This window comes from Panthera leo, chromosome A1, assembly GCF_018350215.1.
Source record: "Panthera leo isolate Ple1 chromosome A1, P.leo_Ple1_pat1.1, whole genome shotgun sequence".
In the NCBI taxonomy this organism is placed as follows: domain Eukaryota; kingdom Metazoa; phylum Chordata; class Mammalia; order Carnivora; family Felidae; genus Panthera; species Panthera leo.
The window spans coordinates 197,910,569-197,930,063 of NC_056679.1; the positions used below are offsets into that span (position 1 = coordinate 197,910,569).

General features: G+C 44.2%; 1 protein-coding gene across 3 annotated transcripts in view; it reads left to right on the plus strand.

Annotated features, from left to right (window-relative positions):
• The window catches only part of ESM1 (endothelial cell specific molecule 1), a 47,379-nt gene that overhangs the window by 19,915 nt on the left and 7,969 nt on the right, over positions 1–19,495 (plus strand). For 2 of the 3 annotated variants that reach the window (XM_042949938.1, XM_042949958.1), the window contains exon 2: positions 18,180–18,982. In XM_042949938.1, coding sequence (XP_042805872.1) covers positions 18,682–18,982 — 301 coding nt within the window. In that variant the 5' untranslated portion in view covers positions 18,180–18,681. Of the gene's footprint in view, positions 1–12,975; positions 13,074–18,179; positions 18,983–19,495 lie in introns of all 3 variants that reach the window. The other variant, XM_042949947.1, reaches the window with a different exon arrangement.

The following is a 19,495-nucleotide window of genomic DNA, read 5'->3' on the forward strand; positions in this document are numbered from 1 at the left end:
TTCCGGGTGGATCAAAGACTGTCTATGAAAAAATGAAATAGTTATAAACCTAAGTGAAATGCAGATTTAAAATGCCATTTGAGAGAGGAACGTACAAAGGACCATCAGTGTTAGAGCGTAAAAAGTTTTATGACTTACGTAAGGGAAACGATAGGTAACATCCAAAGACATTCCAAAATGTTTGTCATTTGTATCGAAAAACATCCCCCCCGATAATATCTTTAGTATATGAAGTTGTCTTACAGATCAATCAAAAAAGATAAGAGTAGCAATAAGTGGGTTCAATTGGTGAGCAAATCAATATAAATACAAAGAGCGCCTGGGTGGTGGCTCAGTCAATTAAGCATCTGACTCTTGATTTCAACTCAGGTCATGATCTCACAGTTTGTAAGTTGGAGCCTCATGTCGGACTCTCTGATGCCAGCATGGAGCCTGCTTGGGATTCTCTCTCTCCTTCTCTCTCTTTCTCTCAAAAATAAATAAACATTAACAAATTAAATAAATAAATATATATATATACACAAATAAAATAATACTTTAGTTAGGTGTCTTCAATAGGGACCTATAAATAATATTTTAAGTAATTATTTAAAATCTTGGTGATTGTAGGATAAAAAATAAAGCGCATTGCACAGTTTTTGAAAGCTTAGTAAGTATAAGTTTGATATGCTAACAGCATAACAACAATAGCAAGTACTGATGAAAAGACCACTGGGCTAAGAAGAGAGAAGTCAACAAAGGCAGAATCTACTAAATTCTCAAGGTTGACAGGTCAGTTGATGGATTTTTAGCAATGGTGTAATTGTGATATTTCTTTTAGATCTTGAACTGTAAATCGTCTTTCCTTCTACTGATTCCTTAGTTCACCTCTTCTTCTCTCCAAAGTCCAAAATACATTCTATTCTCACCAGAATTTTGAATCACCAACCTTCTTGCAACGTGGCCATATCCACTAGCTCTCTTCTACACACGCCTGACCTCTTTTCAGTCTAAACAAGACAGTCATGCTAACAAGGCCCATATATCAACTCCAGGTTTCTCTACTCTCTTAACTTTCTACTATGGAAGTGCCCAACTCCACGGCCCCCTTACCGTTTGCTTTCTCAGATGCTAGCTTAAAGAGTGCTGATGCAGAAATCGCGGTCCCTGAGTGGGCTACCCCACCAACTTAAGAGCAGGGTGTTCACTGCACTCTAGAAAGTCTTTCCCTCATCTCTTATCCATTCTCTAGGTCACAGGCCACAGGCCACAATACCCTTTCCATACCTTCTTCATCTTCCCCAGGACCCCACTTCCCACTTTACTAGATTCCATGGTGCTACCTTGTGCTTCAGAAGAAGTTGAAGGAGAATCTGTCTCTTTAACTGATTCTCTTTTCTTCCTGGTCAAGTGGGAATACCTCTGTAGAGGGACACCTCTATTCTTTACCCCATCTCCTGGGGACTTTATCTTTTAATTATTCATCATATAGCAACTTGAATTTCTACTTGTTCACTAGCTCATTCCTTCAATATTCAACCGTCCATCCACCATCCATCCATCCCTACATTAATTTTGTTTATGAGCTTACACAGACCTATCTATTCATGAAAGGTATTCACTTGAACATGTTTGCTCCTCAGTTAATTATTCCTTTTCTTTCCTTCTTTCTTTCCAAATCAATTTCTTACTGTCTCTCGTCATCCTGACAAATTGGTTTTATTTCTCACTTCACTAGTGGAACATATTTTCAGTGACTCTTGTTGGCTTTTCTCAGTCCTCATTCTTTTTGATTTCTTTGCATCCTTTTACTCTGCTGCCCAGCTTTTCCTTGAAGCATCCTCTATCCCTGACTCCTGATACCCTGTCTTTGTATTCTTCACTGCTTTGATCACTATGCGTCTCTTTACTGCCACTTCCTCTTCCTGTTCTCCAAATTCTTTCTCGAAGTCTCTCTACTCTCTTCAGCCCAGCCTTTTCCAGAGTGTGTACCCAGAGCACTAGCCATAGGTGTGATGATGCAGTTGTCTTGAAGCAAAAAGCATTCTGTTGTCCAAGCAGCTTCAGCAACAAATAGGCAATTCAACAAAGTTAAGTGTAGTTCTGGTCTTTAGGACTTCTTTTAGCCTTTAAATGGTAATGTGCATTGTTCAAACCCAGGGCGATATGTAGAACTAGAGAATGTTCAGTTTCTCAAACTTACTTTGCCACAGAACATTTCTTTTTACAGAATGTCTCAGGACACCTGAATTCCATAGAACTCATGATGGAAAAGAGTGCACGTCTTCAGTCTTCCTTGACCTTGACCTCTCTTTATAATATTGCTTCAACAGCTTTTTCTTCTATGGCTCTCCTGTAGCCTCTCCTGCTCTCTTCCACATGCTGCGTTTCCTGATCATTCCAAGTGGAAGTGTTTTTCCCTCTTCCAAAAGCAAGATGAAAGCTTAGACTTAATATTTCACATCTGGCTTGATATTATTATATTTATCATATCCAGCATATTCATCTGAGATCGTTAGCTTCTTGAGAACTGTGTCTATGCCCTTGGTACCAGCAAGAAAGGATTTCAGTTGCCAAGTAGCAAAAATCTCATCCCAGAGGGACTTAAACAACAAGGAAATTCACTTTCTCATATAACAAGAAGCTCAGGGGTAGGACAGCGCCAAGGTTGATTAATTCAGGAGTTCAATGTTACTATCAAGACTCAAGTGTGCATCCTCAGTCCTTGTGTTCACTAACCCCATGACCCCAGGCGTCCCTTTTGGGTACAAGGTTAAAGGGAAGATTAAAGTACACAGCATTTCCTGCAGGTGTGTTTTAGGATGCCACGCCTTTCCCGGAAGCACGCAGGCACATCTCCCTCCCACAAATTAGGGGTTCTGTTGGCAAGGTGGGAGTGGGCAGAAGGGAATTTATATCTCAGTGTCTTGCTCCACTCCCCACAGAGAACAATGCACACTCTACAGACTTGCTAAGTGAACAAATGAACAGATGGACGGTTGTGCCAAGTAATGTGTTTAGTCAAGATTTTATAACTTGTTACCTGTTGATTACATTTCCTGACTTTTTAGGAAGAAGACTCAAAATTTATCTAAGAAGGAATATTCATAGGTGAGTAGTTATAGTTGCTAACTCCATATTTGAAATATTAAAGCTTTTGTCCTCCCTATACTCTTTATATCAGTAATATCAGGAACAGGGAATAGAATAGAGCCATTTTGAGTAAACGTCTCCAAGGGAGTTCATAGTGCTAAAATCAAAATAACATAAAATAGATTCTAAATTAAGATTTTCATTGTTCTCATCAACAAAATTACAACGTTGGGAAGCTTCTTTTTCTTTTCCCTCATATTCAAGATAGCAACCATATTACACTGTAAGGGATTTGATGCCAATAGTTGAATCAGTCTGTACTTTAATTTAGTATTTCCTCCAGACATTCTTTGAACATGTGTCAACAGGAAAGAACATGTTTCAAAATCCACTTCTACTCATTTATCTCCTAATAAACAAAGTTTGAATATGTCTTTTAGTTCTTTCTATGCTTTCTGAAATTTGCCAAACTGTACACACACACACACACACACACACACACACACACACAGAGAACAACACCAAAAACCAAACAACTCTCAGAACTGGTGAAGGCCAAATTCCAAAGAAGGTAAAATTGACCATGGGGACCCTTCCACCTCCACTGTCAGTATCGTCATTTCTCTTAACGATCCTCATCCATAAGGATTTATAGTCAGCAAATACCTGCCAACATCTCACGGCTCAAAAATATTTTAAGGTGTTGCCTCTTTATAGCGTGTTCTCATTTTATTTAATGTTTCTTAAGTAATAATAATAAACTGTACACATTCAGAGGCAACATCTTTAATGATCGGCTGTCAGGGATGGTGGCAAGAAGGTGAAGAGTAAGGTCCCAGGAACTATGGGCTTCCGATTCAGGGACTGGAGTCACATACACAGAAAAGCCATTTCCAGGTAATACATAGCAATTATAGAGGAAACTGGGCAGTGGGATAGCATGGTATTAAAGAAGAAGGCCCTTCTCTGAGTGACACTGCCCTTGTTTTACTAATTTCCAGACACCTGCTGTAAGGACAAAGTCTCATGCAGTCAGAAGTCTTAGAAAAGTGTCCTTGTGACTCACTTGACAGGATCCAGGCCAGCAGATCACAGCACCTACTGAAAGATTCAAAGACACCAACTCAACCGAAGCCTAGGATGCTTGGTGTGGGATCTAAATCATGGTGCTTAGTATTCTATAAGATGAGGAGGGTTTTAATGATTCATAGTTCAGGGAAGAATAAAAACTCTCTTAGCAGACCAGTCACCTTTCCATCCCAGACATCTAGAACAGTGTTCACTGTTTGCTCTTTAGGCTTTTATTTTGTGAAGGTGTCAGGAGAGATCCACAGAAAGAAGAGACCAGTAATGAGAAAGGTCATGTGTATCCAAATGGCCAATCCTCTTGAAGAGAAGGATTACAAAAAAAAAAAAAAAAATGGATATAAAATCTCTTGGTCAAAACCAACATATGGTATATCTATTATTTTATCTTAAAAAAAGAATTTTCTGGGGGAAAATCTCTTCATACGCAAGTTTTAAACTACTAATAATTACCACTGTCAACAATTGGCATCCAGAACTATATTTTTAACTTATTAAATACAAGATTTCGGTTCCAACGGGAAAACAAGGAATATAAGAAGTAGGAAGCCAGAATTTTGCCAAATGCATCAGAACGAAGCCAAGACTCCATAATCATTTAGCAGTGAAGGCTTAGTCTTTGCTGACATTCATTTCCTAGACAGAGAATCGAGTCCTGGACACAAAACAAGGTCAACATGGAACATATACAGAAGGATTATCTGAATATGGACAATGCTAGTAGGAGACAAGGGACAGTTCAGACAAGTATATGACAGGGTTTATTGTTTTCTCCAATACATTAGTAAACACAGAGTTTAAGCTTGAACACTTAGCAGTAATACTATTTAGTTGAGATACATACATATATATATATATATATATATATATTCATATATGTGATTTTCAAGGTAACTGCTTACTAAACAACATAATTGGACTTAACCATTATCAACAGATCCTTTTATAGTTTAAAGTTCTGAGTTAAAGAAATGGCCTATGTGGAGTTACTTATCCACATGTGGATAATTGGACTTAACCATTGGACTTAACCATTATCAACAGATCCTTTTATAGTTTAAAGTTCTGAGTTAAAGAAATGGCCTATGTGGAGTTACTTATCCACCTGAATCAGAAGTCCTAATTCTGGTGCCCATAATGTATGGTGCCTATCTTTCAGGATGTTGTTTCAACAAAGCATATTTATGTCTGTTTGGACCGCAAGTGTGAAAATCACAGGATATTATTGCTGAAAGATACTGTTTCGATCAGATCCTGGCAGGAAACAGAATGTGACTCAGGTGGTTCAAATGAAGAGACTTTCATGAAGGGACTACTCACAGATGTGTGGGGAAGGCAAAGGACTTGAGCGTGCAGGGACGCAACAGCAGGGAGCCCCTGTGACTTCCGGTGGTCCATGAGATCTCAGCTGTGGAGGAAGGTGCCCAACCGGAGCTGTAAGCATGGAAGGACACAGCCCCCACCATAAAGGCAGGCCAAAGCAGGGAAGGAGTAGGGAAGAAAGCCAAAACCTTCTCTCCTCCTCTGATCAACCCAACAGAAACTGGAAGGCAAGTCAACCCAACAGAAACTGGGTGAGGTAGACCATGGAGGGCATGAAACACAGAAAAAAGAGGCAGAGACTAGATTTGGGGTGGGTGGGACAAACGGTGGAAAGCCACCTGGTACCTTAAAAATCTGTCTTTTGTGCTCAGACGGTCCATAGACAGGGCCCCAGGGGGGCAGAGTAGGTAGCAGGTATGTGACTATATGAAGCAGCTTACACGTGCTAGAGAGAAGTGTTCACTTGTTAAAGGTGAGCAGGCTGGCCTCTCCGTGGACACTTGGATGCCCCAGTGCTTAGAGCAGTTAGTCCTGGTCAGCCCATGATCATGCCAGGAGAGGGGCTGATGCTTCCCCAACCACCAATGCTTCTAAGGGAATTCTGCAGCTGGCTTGTGGCATCTCGGTCCTCAGCCAGGAAAGACCAGTCTCTCCCCAAGCACAGATGCCTGAGTTGAGGAACTGACATGTCTCGTTACTCGTGTGTGCAGCCTCTGATGACACCAGGTGAGAAGCCGGTGGTCCCAAATCACGCAGCCCAGAGTATAGATCTGTCTGGCTCTTGGTGCACTGCTCTAGGATGGGCCACAGGGAACGTGATCTCGTCTCCCCAGTGAACTCTGCTCTGTCAGATCTGGTGCATGTGTACTTCTTTGCCAGTTGCCCTTGTTTACAAGAAACCCAGGCAGGAACCGACAGGGTAGCGTGGGTGGCAGCAAGGCTCCCACAGCAGACGTGGAGAGTCCCCTTGTTCCCAGCAGTTCAGCCAAAATCTTTTTTAAACAACTGCATACCCACTCATGAGGCCAAGACGACTGTGCAAAGCTCATCTACATTGCTTTGCAAAGCAAGGTGATCCATGGGATGGACACTGAATGTCGTGACCCAGTATGTGTGACATTACTCTGGCACCTGACCTGTGGCTGGTGGGCAGTCATCATATCGGGACAAAGAATTAAACAGGAAAGCAAAATACATGTGCCCTTTGAAAACAGTTACATAAGCGTCCTCAAATAAATAAGTAACGTTTATTTGTGGTGCACTGCGAGTTGCTCAATGCCATCTGCATTTATTTTTGATGGCTTGACCCACTGCTCAGTTATGTCTTTAATCTCTTCATCACAAGGAAGGGTTCGACTTCCATACATTTTGCTGTTAAGAAAAACGCTTCTTCTTATTCTGCTGAAGTCCACTTTGTCAGGGATCCAAGTGCTTAGAGCAACTAAATCTCCTGTTGACTCCTCCTCTCAACTCAATCCCTGAAAATTAGTTGGAACAGATTAGAGCGAGCCCTCTGACAGTCGTCTTTTGGTTTGAGAGGGGCAGGAGCTGGAAGGCTCTTCTGTTCTTTGATCCTCTGTGACTTCTCTGATCCTGGGAGTCGGGATGACTCATCTCATGCAAAGTCTGGTTGTTCTGCTCCCCTGGAAACTTCAGACTGTGATAAATAAAGCCCGCTCCTAGCCGCCTTGACCTTCAGCCTTGCAGCTGTATTCTGCAGACCCCAGAGCCCGCCCCCCACCCTCCCCAAACCCCGGACCAATGCTGAGCTCTTTCTACATGTACAAGGCCATGCCTACAAAAATAAACTGCTTTAACACTTTGGGGCTAAACTGACTTTTTACTGTATAAATTAAGCTTCATCCACACCTGTTCCCCCCAGTAAATAAATGGCATCAGACAGGTTAGTGGGTTGCCATACAGCCTGAGCATCTGTCACTTCCTGGGGACCTTCTCTCTCCCCTCTTTTTCCATTGTGTACATCCAGTTGGGTGCTCTGAGACCAGGAATCATGGGGTCACGGAGATCCATGGCAGGAGGAGACATCTGGTAGAGCCCCAGCCCAAGGCCACCGTGTTATCAACCCATTTTGAGCGCTCACTGCTTGCCAGGAACTGGGCTCCGTGTGGCAGTTCCACCCTGTGACCCACATTCTTGTGTGTTTCTGCGCCTGGGGACATCAAGGCTCACAGATTTAAATGCTGGGCTCAGTTTGTAGCGTTAGTAAGTTGTACAGTCAGGATCGGCACTCAAGTGGCCTGACTCCCAAAATGGATGTTCTTAGCCACTACTGCATATGGTGAAATAAATTTGCTGCTTCCACCCTTTACTTCCTGACAGAGGATTGAGGAGTCACAGGGAGTAGCGGGCTTGGTGCTGGAGGGGGCGGCAGAGGCCGCAGGCACAGGGCAGAAAGGAAAGTGATCTGGTCGATGTTCCCACTAACGTGCCAGTGATGTCATGCAGGCACTGCTTCCGGCTTGTTCATTTTATAAGAGGGGGAAGTGAGAGCACGCTCCTTAAAACATGGCTCCTCGAGGCCGCGGGCAGGGCGGGAGGACGCGGGGGCAGGGGGGAGGTCCATCCCCTTCAGTATCACTTGAGGAGCTGGGGTTTGTGAGGCTGTCTCTGAAGGTTGCTAATTTCTTCTCAGAGGCTTTGCCTTTTCTTGACCCCGTTGGATGCGCAGGACCTGAGCCAAGCACTGTGAAGACCAGGGCAATAATCATAAAATGATTTCTGCTCACAGGAACTGGGTGGCCCCCTGGATGTAAAGGGCAGGGCCAGAAGTGTAGAGATGCCAAGGTGGGTGAGGGATCGGGGAGGAGATCAGCAAGGGCAGCACACAGCCCCTGGCATCTCAGCCTCGAGGGACAAAGTATTTTGATGGATGGAGAAAGGAAGTTAAGCGGGTGGATGGAGGGGCCAGCCTAGGCCATATTTGTCATGGACTGCGGACCCGTTGGCCTACAACCTGGTCATTTTTGTTTCCAATGAAGAGAACATTTACACTTATTAACCTATAAATACTAATGTTGTATGTCTATTACAGGGCAAGATTTTTTAAAACTAAAAAGTTTAAAAAATATATTTACTTAAAAAATAAATAATAAAATTCAGAGGTATTAAGTGTTTCCTAACTCTGGTTTCCTTAGTAGGTGAGTAAGCAACTTAACCTGAACCACTTCTTCAGCCAGACTTTTTCCGGATCTAAGCTCAGAGCTCTGGTGTATTTAGGGCCTAAGAAGCTTTCTGGTGCGTATTTATTGCTTCCACCCACTCCTGCTCCTTTCAGGTACTACGGGTCTTTGATTGCCTGTTCATGCTAATTGCCCTGGCAGTGGGACTATATGTGGAGGAAAGCATTACTTTGCATTTCGAAGACTTGGACTCTTCTAATTGAATGTCAAGTGCTCTGATGATGTACCTTCCCCCTCGAAAGAGAAGCATGTCTTTCTGCAGGGGGTTTGTGTAGCTTTCCAACTGCAAGTGCACGATATTAAAGACTCACCATGTAGGATTGTTCAACACGGTGGGTGCCTCACCGTTCTTGTTGTTGCTGCTGTTGTGTGGGTTGTGTGTGTGTGAGTTAGCCAGTTAGGAAGAGGTTATCATGGCAAGTGTGCCACACACGTTGTCCCCTTTTCAAACAGCTTTACTAACTGGTTTCCTCGAAGGTCCCTTCAAAAGTGCCCATCAGCCAGTCCCTGGGAGGATCAGATACCCTACAATTTCTTGTTTTCAATATAGGCTCTTGTCTGGGTATGGGATGCTTGAAAGGTGATCATTTATGGCCCTATTTGAAGTTCCATAATTTTAAGTTCATGAAATGAAGGCATTAATACTGAAAAATTAGCATGGGTCAGTGCTCATCAACTTATCCATTATAATACGTGCTGATCCCTTATAAACCAGCTTTGTAGACTAGGCCACATATAGGTTAAAATTCTGATTTGCCATCCTGAGAACACTTGCAAAGTGTACAGAAAGCTGAAAGTACGTTGGATTCCTTTCATTCACGGAGACATTGTTTGGTGTTTTATTCAGTGAGTACTTCCTAGGTATATTTACAAAGGAGCCAGGCTCAGCATGTTGTTTAAAGTGGTAATGTGTGCAACAGGCTCACGATCCATCGTTAGAAATGTGAGCTGGGTGTGTTTGTGCACTTTGGAACTGAAAGTAGGATATTAAACTTGGGTACATGGATCTCATATGTGGGCACACATATATACAAACATGTAGATTTGTACATATGTGTACACACATATATGTATATGTATATGTATATGTATATGTATATGTATATATGTATATGTACAGCACATGTATTTCACCCTAAAATACCTCTAGTCTGATCAATGTCAGGCAGCTTGCGAGAGTTAGGTGTTCAGTTCCATCATGCAAAGTTGTAGTGGATTAAAGTTTGCTAAGCAAACTGTTGGCGGTGAGTCAACAAAAGTAAAAGCAGGTCTATTTATTTGGAAACTACTATATCTCACTGAATCTAAGACGTTATCAGTATAAGAAGGCCATTATTTTTTTGTATGTCATTAAGGGAAAAATATTCTTCCGGTGAAACTCTTAACATAATGCTTTTATATCTCGGGAATTTGTAATTTGTGCTTTACAAATAGTGTTTGTATTTATTGAAAGCACTCTTTGGGGGTTATTTGGGTATAGATTTCTATCATTTAGAACTTTTGAACATTCATAGGAAGAAAAATATAAATTCAATAAAGCGGTTAAAATATTTCCAAATGACTCTAAATTTGTGCCTGGTCCTTCTGAATCACATGTCAGTATCATGTCTTTTTCAGAGAGTATAGGCTCTGGGCGATTAAGATCATCAGCAATGCAGCATGACTTAGAAGCCAACCCTGCTACCGTCTGAGGTTCTCTTCCAAGTAACTGGCACACGTCTTCCAAGTTTTGCTGTGTACATGTAGGCAATGACTTACGTCATAATGGCAGAATTCCAACTTCAGGGATGTTAACATGTGAAAGAAAATGTGTGTCTCAGAATGAGAAAAATATGCTAAAAATTTTGTAAGTGTGTTATATAGTTAAAAAATTCTAGGTCAACCCCTCGGAGACAGGCTTTGTCTATCAGAGATCTCCAGACTAAAGATTAAGTACTAATTCTGCTGACATGGGCCTGGGAGAAACCATTGGTCTAGAGGTTTCTGAAATTTTTAAGTTTGTCAGAATCGAGTGTCTTGTTAAAAATGTTGATTCCTGGGGCACCTGGGTGGCCCAGTCGGTTGGACATCTGACTTCAGCTCAGGTCATGGTCTCGCAGTTTGTGGGTTTGAGCCCCGCACCAGGCTCTGTGCTGAGAAACAGTTCAGAGCCTGGAGCCTGCTTCAGATTCTGTATCTCTCTCTCTCTCTCCCCCTCCCCTGTTCATGCTCTGCCTGTCTCTGTCTCTCAAAAATAAATAAATGTTAAAAAAAATGTTGATTCCTAAGTCCACCCCTGACCCATCCAGCTGGAATACCTGGCTGTGCCATTTTGACATCAGGACACTCTGATGCACATGGTCTGGGCAACTGCACTTTGATGCACCCGGCCCCAAGCCCTGTCTGAGGCACCGTCAATGTGCATTAAGCTCTCAGGTTGTAGGCTTAGAGGCTTCATGAAGTCTGTGTCAGTCAAAAGAAAGTAAGATGCTAAGAAGAAGGAGAAGGAAAGGAAGAAGAAGAAGAAGAAGAAGAAGAAGAAGAAGAAGAAAGAGAAAAGAAGAAGGAGGAATAGGAGGGAGAGAGAGGGGGAGAAAGAGAGGGAGAGGGAGAGGGAGGAGAAGAAGAAGGTCACAACATGGCCCTTCACTGGGAGGATTCCAGGAAGAAAAGAGCCAAGATATTTCAACACCAGATTAGAAAGTGAGTCTGAAACTGCCAATTCGTTTAAAAAATTCTAAATAAGGGGCTTGGAAGTTACACTTCTTATTTATCTTCTGGTGCTTACCTTGAACTTTTAAAAAAAATCACTCAATTATTTATTCAACCCGCATATCATGTAAAGGCTAAGGCTCTTCATCACCAGACAAATTCCAGTGAGTCTGATGAGGGTGGTCCTGATTAATATTTTATTACATTATAAAAGAGGTCAGCTTAAGGTTAGGCCAAGGAAGTGCCATGTTATTAGAGAAGCAAAGTAGCAAAATCATTTCCTATGATTCGTGTGTTAATCAGAAATCCCCGTCCTTCCAAAATTCCTGGTGAAAATTCCAAATGTCTTAGCACTAACTTCTAACATGACTTTTTCAACCTATATTCTCTTATGTCAATAGTTCCAATGTCTAAATAACTTCCAACGCCTGAGCTAATTCTTTAGCCACTTAGGAAACTGGTAATCAAAAAACAAAAACAAAAAACAGAACAAAACAAAAAAAAAGCCTCTTTTGGCCCACAATTTGTGAGCTGTCTAGTCACCCCATGCCAGGATGGGGCGAGGAAGTCTGCAGGGAGAGGAGGTGAAGTCTTCCAACAGGGAACGCAGATGCTCAGCAGTCGTTCTGTGAATTACGTGAATGAAAAATTATGCCATCTTGCAGAAGGTGAGGGGAATGGAGGAAAGGGTGAGGCCTGAGAGAGATCGCCACAGGCTCATTTTCTTTCATGGTATGTAATTTGTCTTTTAGAATAAGTCCTACTGTTTTATACTTGTTTAGAGTGGACAGCCTGTTTTCCCATCTATCTTACCCTCTGATCTCTTTGAGAGATCCCATTGTCTCTTTGAGAGAGCGGGCAGGATTTCCATCTTTTAGATTTTGCTGAAACAAATGACTTTGCGTGAGTCAGGAAGGCTGGTTGGTGTCTCATACAGGACTGACAGTGGAACTCAGACTCACACTTGGGTCTTCTGGTTCCAAGGTGGGAGCTACTTTCGCCACTCATGCTGCCTGTGGTCTTGTATCAGGACAGCACCTGGTACTTCTGGGTGTGGCTTTATATGTGGAGAGGGAAGGACACTATATGACTGGAATCTCTTGCAGATGAGTTCATAGATTCAGAACCTTGATTTGAGATGGTATTTCTTTGGGGAAAACATTTGCTCCAAGACATAAGATCATTTTTAAAGCATGAAACAAACCTTTAGAATTTTGGATTCTTGATAGTCATAGCCAGGATGAGAGCCGGGAGAGCTCGCTGTTAGAAAAACATGCCCACCAGAATCGGGGGAATGGGGGGATAGAGTAGAGGGCAGATAAGTAGTGAGAGCTCCTCCCATGTTCCCAAGTCTAAACTTTCTCACTCTCAAAAACCTCCTGGAAGTGTGAATACAAAGGTGAGGTTTCTAGATTTGGTCAAGATTAAAAAACAACCAGTTTCCACCTGCTTCCTCGGGGAACTCCGTGGGATGCAGAGCCCTGGATATGGTGGCAAAGCTCTCTGAAGGGCACCCGGACATCCAGGGTTGACGTTTGCAGTAGGCATTGTGGGTATCTTGTTTTTATCTTCTCAAACTCCCCCACACTCATTATTCTTGCAGGACTGTTTGCTGTAAGCAACTGCGACTGCCTCCCAGCTGCCCAGAGAATTCATCTCCTCCCTAAGATACATCAGAGGACCCCATGCAGGCAAGAACAGGTGGACGTCACTTTACTTTTCAGAGCAGGTGTAGTTTTTTTGTTTTGTTTTGTTTTAAGTAGACTCCGTGCCCAACGTGGGGCTTGAACTCAGGACTCTGAGATCAAGAGTCGCATGTTCTACTGACTGAGTCAGACAGGAGCCCCTGAGCAGGTGTAGTTTTTTGTTTTGTTTTGTTTTATTCTTTAAGTAGACTCCATGCCCAACATGGGGCTTGAACTCATGACCCTGAGATCAAGAGTCGCATGTTCTACCGACTGAGTCAGCCAGGAGCCCCCGAGCAGGTGTGGTTTTTAAAAATTGCCTGTAACATCCAATCCCCCTTTACTGTTAAAATTGTCTTTATTAGAAATGAAAACGTGGAGAACTGAAGAGATGGTATTTCCTTTGCTCCAAGACATAAGATCATTTTTAAAGAATGAAACAAACCTTTAGAATTTTGGATTCTTGATAGTCATAGCCAGGATATACCTTTGGGTCTTCTTACCTAATTACTGAGGTAGACAGGAGGGATGAGGGGGGTGGTCTAAGGTGTGCATCATGTGACTCACCTAAGATGACATAGCTTGTAGTGGCCGAGCTAGAATTTCTGCAAGCTGTTCCCAGCGCAGGAGGCTCTGGGAGGAGTCCCCAGAGCCTGTGACAGCTGACCTGTGACTGCCGTGAAACTCAGTTTGGCAGATGGGTTCACCAGGTTCTATCAGCAATAGAGGAGCTCCCAGGAACGTCTCGGGATGGATGCGGGGCTACCAGACCCAAGGCTGGAAAGCCAAGAGGACAGAAGTTGGTCAGCTGTGCAGGAGCTGACACAACAGGACTCTGCTCAGACCCCGTTCCATCCCCAGCTGCTTCTGCTATCCCTGGATACCTCTATCTCATTCCCCCAAAGACGCACCCGGTTCTATAATTCAGTTCAGCCTATTCAAGAACGCGGGTTTCACTTTGCATCCCCTGGGAAACATGGGTGCACATTTTAACTTACTACTCTCTGAAAATGATTTTGGGCAACAACTGGTCACATGTACATGTTTACTAAGTACTGAGCTCTAGTTACGTGCTACACCTCGCCCTAGGCACATGCAAATTGCCATCAGCTGGTTCAAAGCAGAAAGACTTTCAGAAGGTACCAAAACCCAAAACTACACTAAAAACAAAGTCTCATCCACCTAAGTTTCTCCACTTGCCCCTTGGAACATTTTGCCTTCCGGTCTGCCTTTATAATTCAATTTGAATTAAACCTATCTGGGGGCGCCTGGTTGGCTCGGTCAGTAGAGCATGCAACACTTCATCTCAGGGTCATGGGTTTGAGCCCCACGTTGGACATAGAGATTACTTAAAAAACAATTAAATAAAAATAAACCTATCTGGTAAAGAGGTTTGTGAGGAAGACACAGTAAACATGGGACAATTTGACTTGACCATGAGGGTTTGGAATCCTTTCAGAGCCTTTCCCACTTTGCCTATCCAGAAAAAAAAAAAAAAATGCTGGGTATTTGGTTACAAGCAATCAGAATGTGCAGGATTAAACACAAATTGCCAGAGCACATTACCTAGGCTTATTTTCCTTCTTGGAATAATGCCAAGTTTAAGGGACAAAATCATGATGGGGTTTTTAATGAGCAAGGTGTACTGGGTTAAATACTCAGTTTTATTGTTTCTCTGGCCGCCATTGCAGAAGGCCACAGGCTTTGAATCCCAAGATGGTATGGTTTGACCCACTATAACATGAACTTGCCTTTTCACAGTTGTAGAAAGCTTATGTGATTTTGGCCTTTCTCACTCTTTGGTCTGACATCTGATGCAGGGCAGAGCAAGGTTAGAGACTTGCCAACCCCAGCACACGGCAAGCCAACCCAGGTGGGCCTCGTGCCCTCATCAGCAACTGCGTTGCCTTCACCTTAATTTGTTTTGTTGCAGATTAAATTTGCCATTTTTTTTTTTGTTGTTGTTTGTTTACTCATGCTCCAATTTCCTAACCCTGTGTGGCCATTGGTAACTTTCCTCAGAAGAGTGGTTGATCTGGGTTCCTGGTTGGGAAAGACCAGAAATACAATGAGATGTAAATCCCATAGGGATTGTGCTGGGACAAACAGTTTTTGTCGGGTCTTGGAAGGAATGGAACGTTCCCCAAGAATGAGATGTTAGAAACTACGTGTGGAGATAGTTCCACTGCTTACGAACTCTGCTGAGCGTATTTTCTCCACCCTTTTGGGTATGCATTTAGGCTCACTATTATTGTGGATTTGGGACTCTCAACTTGACATCTTCTCTCTGTTTAGTTGTCCTTCACTGAAAGTGTTATCAGTTTTTGGAAATGCAGAACATGGGTTCCATGAGCTCCTCTTCTTCCCTCAGCACTTGTGATATTGACCTCTGCAAGGCTTCTATTGTTTCTTCCTTAAATTTCCATAGAAGACCAGGAAGTTCTTATGCTTTGACTATTTCTCTTTATTCACTGCCAACTCTATGATGATTATATTTTTAAAATGAAAAATAGCCATCACTTAGTGAACGCGTGCTACTTGATAGACATTTTCCATCCCGTTTTATAGGTCCTAACAATAGCCCTGTGAAGAAGCTGGTGGTCCCACTGTACACAACGACAAAATGGAGGCTTAGAGATGTTAAACTCAGTTTCTGAGATTTTTAGGTAGTGAGTGGCAGAGCAAAGATTCAAATCCAGCTCTGGCGGAATCCAAACTTTATAGCAAGACCAAAGTGATAGGCAGGCTGGATCCTGCCCATAAGAAATAAGGGCGCAGGGGCACCTGGGTGGCTCAGTCAGTTAAGCATCCAACTCTTGATTTCAGCTCAGGTCATGATCTCACAATTCGTGGTATCGAGCCTCACGTCGGGCTCTTTGCTGACAGCCCAGAGCCTGCCTGGGATTCTCTCTCTCTGTCTTTCTGCCCCTCCCTGCTCATGTGCTCCCTCTCTCAAAAAAAAAATAAATAAAACTTTGAAAAAAAAAAAAAGAAATAAGGGTGCATATAATGTTTCGTAATTTGAGTGAAATAGTGGCCGACATTTAAAAATTAGGGCATTACATTTAAAAGTCTAGATTCCAGCTTCTCTTAAAAAAAAAAAAAAATAAAAGGTTCGGCTCAGTGGGCTCAGAGTCCAGCATGGAAGCGGTCAGCCATTCTTGAGGAGGCGCTGCTTCCCTTAGTGGGGGCATGCCCTCTCAGGTGAGCAGCAACCCTCCTTCTCACGTACATCTGGCATATCTTACCACTTTACCCACTTAGGCACTGGATTGGTACCTGTATGTGTTCGATTTTGCAGTCCTTATTCCAGTCTCTAGAAACAGTCTGTTTCAGGGTTTGAGTCCTGGCTTCACCGTTTGCTAACTTTGTGCCCCTGGACAAGTTACGTAACCCCTCAAGGCCTCAGTTTTCTCACCTCTGAAGTGGGGATAAGAATAGTCCCTACCTCTTGAGGCTGCTTTGAAAATTCAGCGTGGCACTCCTTATAAAGCGCTCTACACGGTGTCTGACACACGGTAAGTTTTCTCTAATAGATGCCATCATCAACCGTTATTGCAGTTAACCACTCTTTCCTCAGAAAGTGGTGTTCAGTAATCTTTTCCAAGGTCAGCCCTAAGTTGTGAAGGAGGCCATCAGAACAGTAGTCACGGAAGCACCACTGTGCTTAATAGGCAACCGAGCGCACGCCTTCGACACTAGACTGACCCCGTTCGGGTTCTACCTCGGACATTAGGGGGACCTGAGCAAATTATTTAACCTCGTTCTGACTCCGTTTCCCCATTCAGGAAAAGGGCACGAGGATTGTATCTACTTGATGAGGGTGTGGTGAAGAGCAAGTCAGTTAATACGTGTAAATGGTTTCAGAACAGGCGATCGGCACACACCGCGCCCTCAGTGGATGTTACCCACCGCTGAAAACAATACATCAGATTGTGCCTCTGATAAGCATGTGTTTGCTTCTGGGGAGATGCCGATAGAATGTGTCAAATTGGATCGCATGGGAAATTTGGAAATTGGAAGCTGGGACTCTTGCTTGGTTTTCTACCCCCTCGGTTCCGTGACGCATTCCAGATTCGGTTCCTTCCACCTTCCTAGAAGTGCGCTTTGGAAGGCTACTCAGCAGACACATCCAGTGGCCTCAGCCTCATCTTCTAATGGGGATAAGAATTCTGGAGACCATCTAGCGTAACGAACACTGTCGACTCTCAAAAGTGGAGGCTGAGGCTGAGAGACATCCTGGGGCTCGCCCATAGCTAATTGGGGACAGACCAAGGGTCACCCATCAACTTTACTGGTTGAGTAGTTGCTAGAACGACGGCGGGTTTGTGCCTATTTTGACAAGTCGGGGGTGGGGCTGGGGACCCAACGTGTGGCTGATGTAAGAACTCTGCTCTCTCCGCTCACCTTGCTCTTTCCGGCCCAGCCCCCTTCCTTCACGAGGCCCTGGTCCTGCCGATAGCGTGAGAGGACGGCTTTGTCTTCCCCAGGGGGACCTAGGCCCTGTGACCCTCCATTGCTTGAAGACCCTGTTTCCTGAGGGGTAATGTTTTCCCTTCCCCGTGACTTGCCTCTCTGGGCCACGTTCCGATTTCCCTGCTGGCTCGCTTGTTTCCTTGGGCTGACTGCCTTGTTTAGTGGTTTTTAGTGAGGGCTCTGAGAGATGCCAGGAGTGAGGGGATAGAGCTCCGAATGGCCTCAGTCATTGGACAGCCAGACTCGGTGATGGATGAGCCCTCTCCCCAGGGAGTTCTGGGTCAGAAGTCCAACTGATAAGTTTTTCCAGAACTGAGGAACCCAGAAACAGCGCCAGCAGCATCGTACCTCTTTTGTGGGTTTCATATTACTTTGAAAGAAAATTCTCAGCTGCAGTTCCACATCTTACTAGAAATACAGCTCCATCCATGATAAACTTAGATATATGTGCCATGAATTGTTTTAGAGATAACATTTGGGGGGAAGGGAGGGAGGAAGGAAGAGAGGGGTCTTTAAAAAATCCCTTTCCAAATATTTCCTTTCTTCTAAGTATTGAAAAGGCACAATATAACCCTTTCTTCTCCCAAGTGAGCTCATAACTGTTTACCGAGGGGAAATACCAAATGTTTATTTATTTTGTTTAAAGGAGCTTCTTTCGTCCTGATGATTCACGTCGATGTCATTTTCCTCCTGACTCCAGAGGCTCTGAGACAAAGCCACAGCCCAAGTGATATGCCGGTGTCAGAACAATTCCTGTCCCGAAGGAAGGTATGCAACCTTCTTTATTCCCCCTTCACAGACGTCCTTGAGCCCTCGAGACGGATGTGAGCGAGTTTTTCAGTGCTCATGCAAAACAACCATCTAAACATAACAGATGACATCAGCTTGGGCTTTTCAATTCCTGGATGGCAGCGGCGTGTTAATCCAGCCTTCATCCTGGATTTCATAAACTAAAACAAGAGAGCCTGGCAAGAGGACAGCGCTGCTGCTGGGTTGAGGAAATTGATGACGGGGAAGCATGCGGGCAACCCAGTGTATAAAGCTCATAAACGTGTAGGCAGAGGCTCGGCTACCACTTTGGACAGCTGCTTCCCGCCAGCAGAGAACCACGCCGCCCGCAGGGAGCTGAGCCAGAGCCGGCGGGAAACATGAAGAGCCTCTTGCTGCTAGCCACGCTCCTGGTACCCGCGCACCTGGCGACGACCTGGAGCCCCAAGTACGCGGTCGACTGCCCGGAGCGATGCGACCGCGCCGAGTGCAAAAGCAGCCTGAGCTGCAAGCGGACAGTGCTGGACGACTGCGGCTGCTGCCGGGTGTGCGCCGCGGGCCTGGGCGAAACCTGCTACCGCACCGTCTCCGGCATGGACGGCGCCAAGTGTGGCCCGGGGCTCAGGTGTCAGTTTTACAGTGAGGAAGATGACTTTGGTGACGAGTTTGGTATCTGCAAAGGTAAAGAGTGACCCCTTGCTCCTCCCCGTCTAGGGCACAGCGAGGGCTTTTAGCCAGCGTGGGAGGCAAGGAGGCTTCCCTTCGAAGGACGAGAGGGAAAGTGCAGGTGGCTTAGGAGCAAGGCCCGGCACGGGTGTTGTCACAGGGAGAGAGAGAACTCTGCGAACAGCAACTGACAGCCAGTGTGCAGGAAAGCACAGAAAGCAAGACAGCATTTCACTCATTATGTGTGTGTAGGAGACGGAAGGAAAAAAGTTGCGATGAAAAATCGTGTTACCTCCCTTTCTGGAAAACTTTAGAAACTTGACAGGTAATCTGTTTGGATGGTTTAGGTGCTGTCTCCTCTGCAAGGCAGTGATTACAGAGGTCTGCGCTTAGATAACCGCTGGTGGTGTCTAGGCTGGGGCTTAGTGAGTATTTGATGTTGAAAGGGTCCATGGGTTGGTGGGCATCTCTCAAGATCAAGTATTTCTGATGAACGGCTGATGCACTTTGTGAAACAGGGTGGGGTTT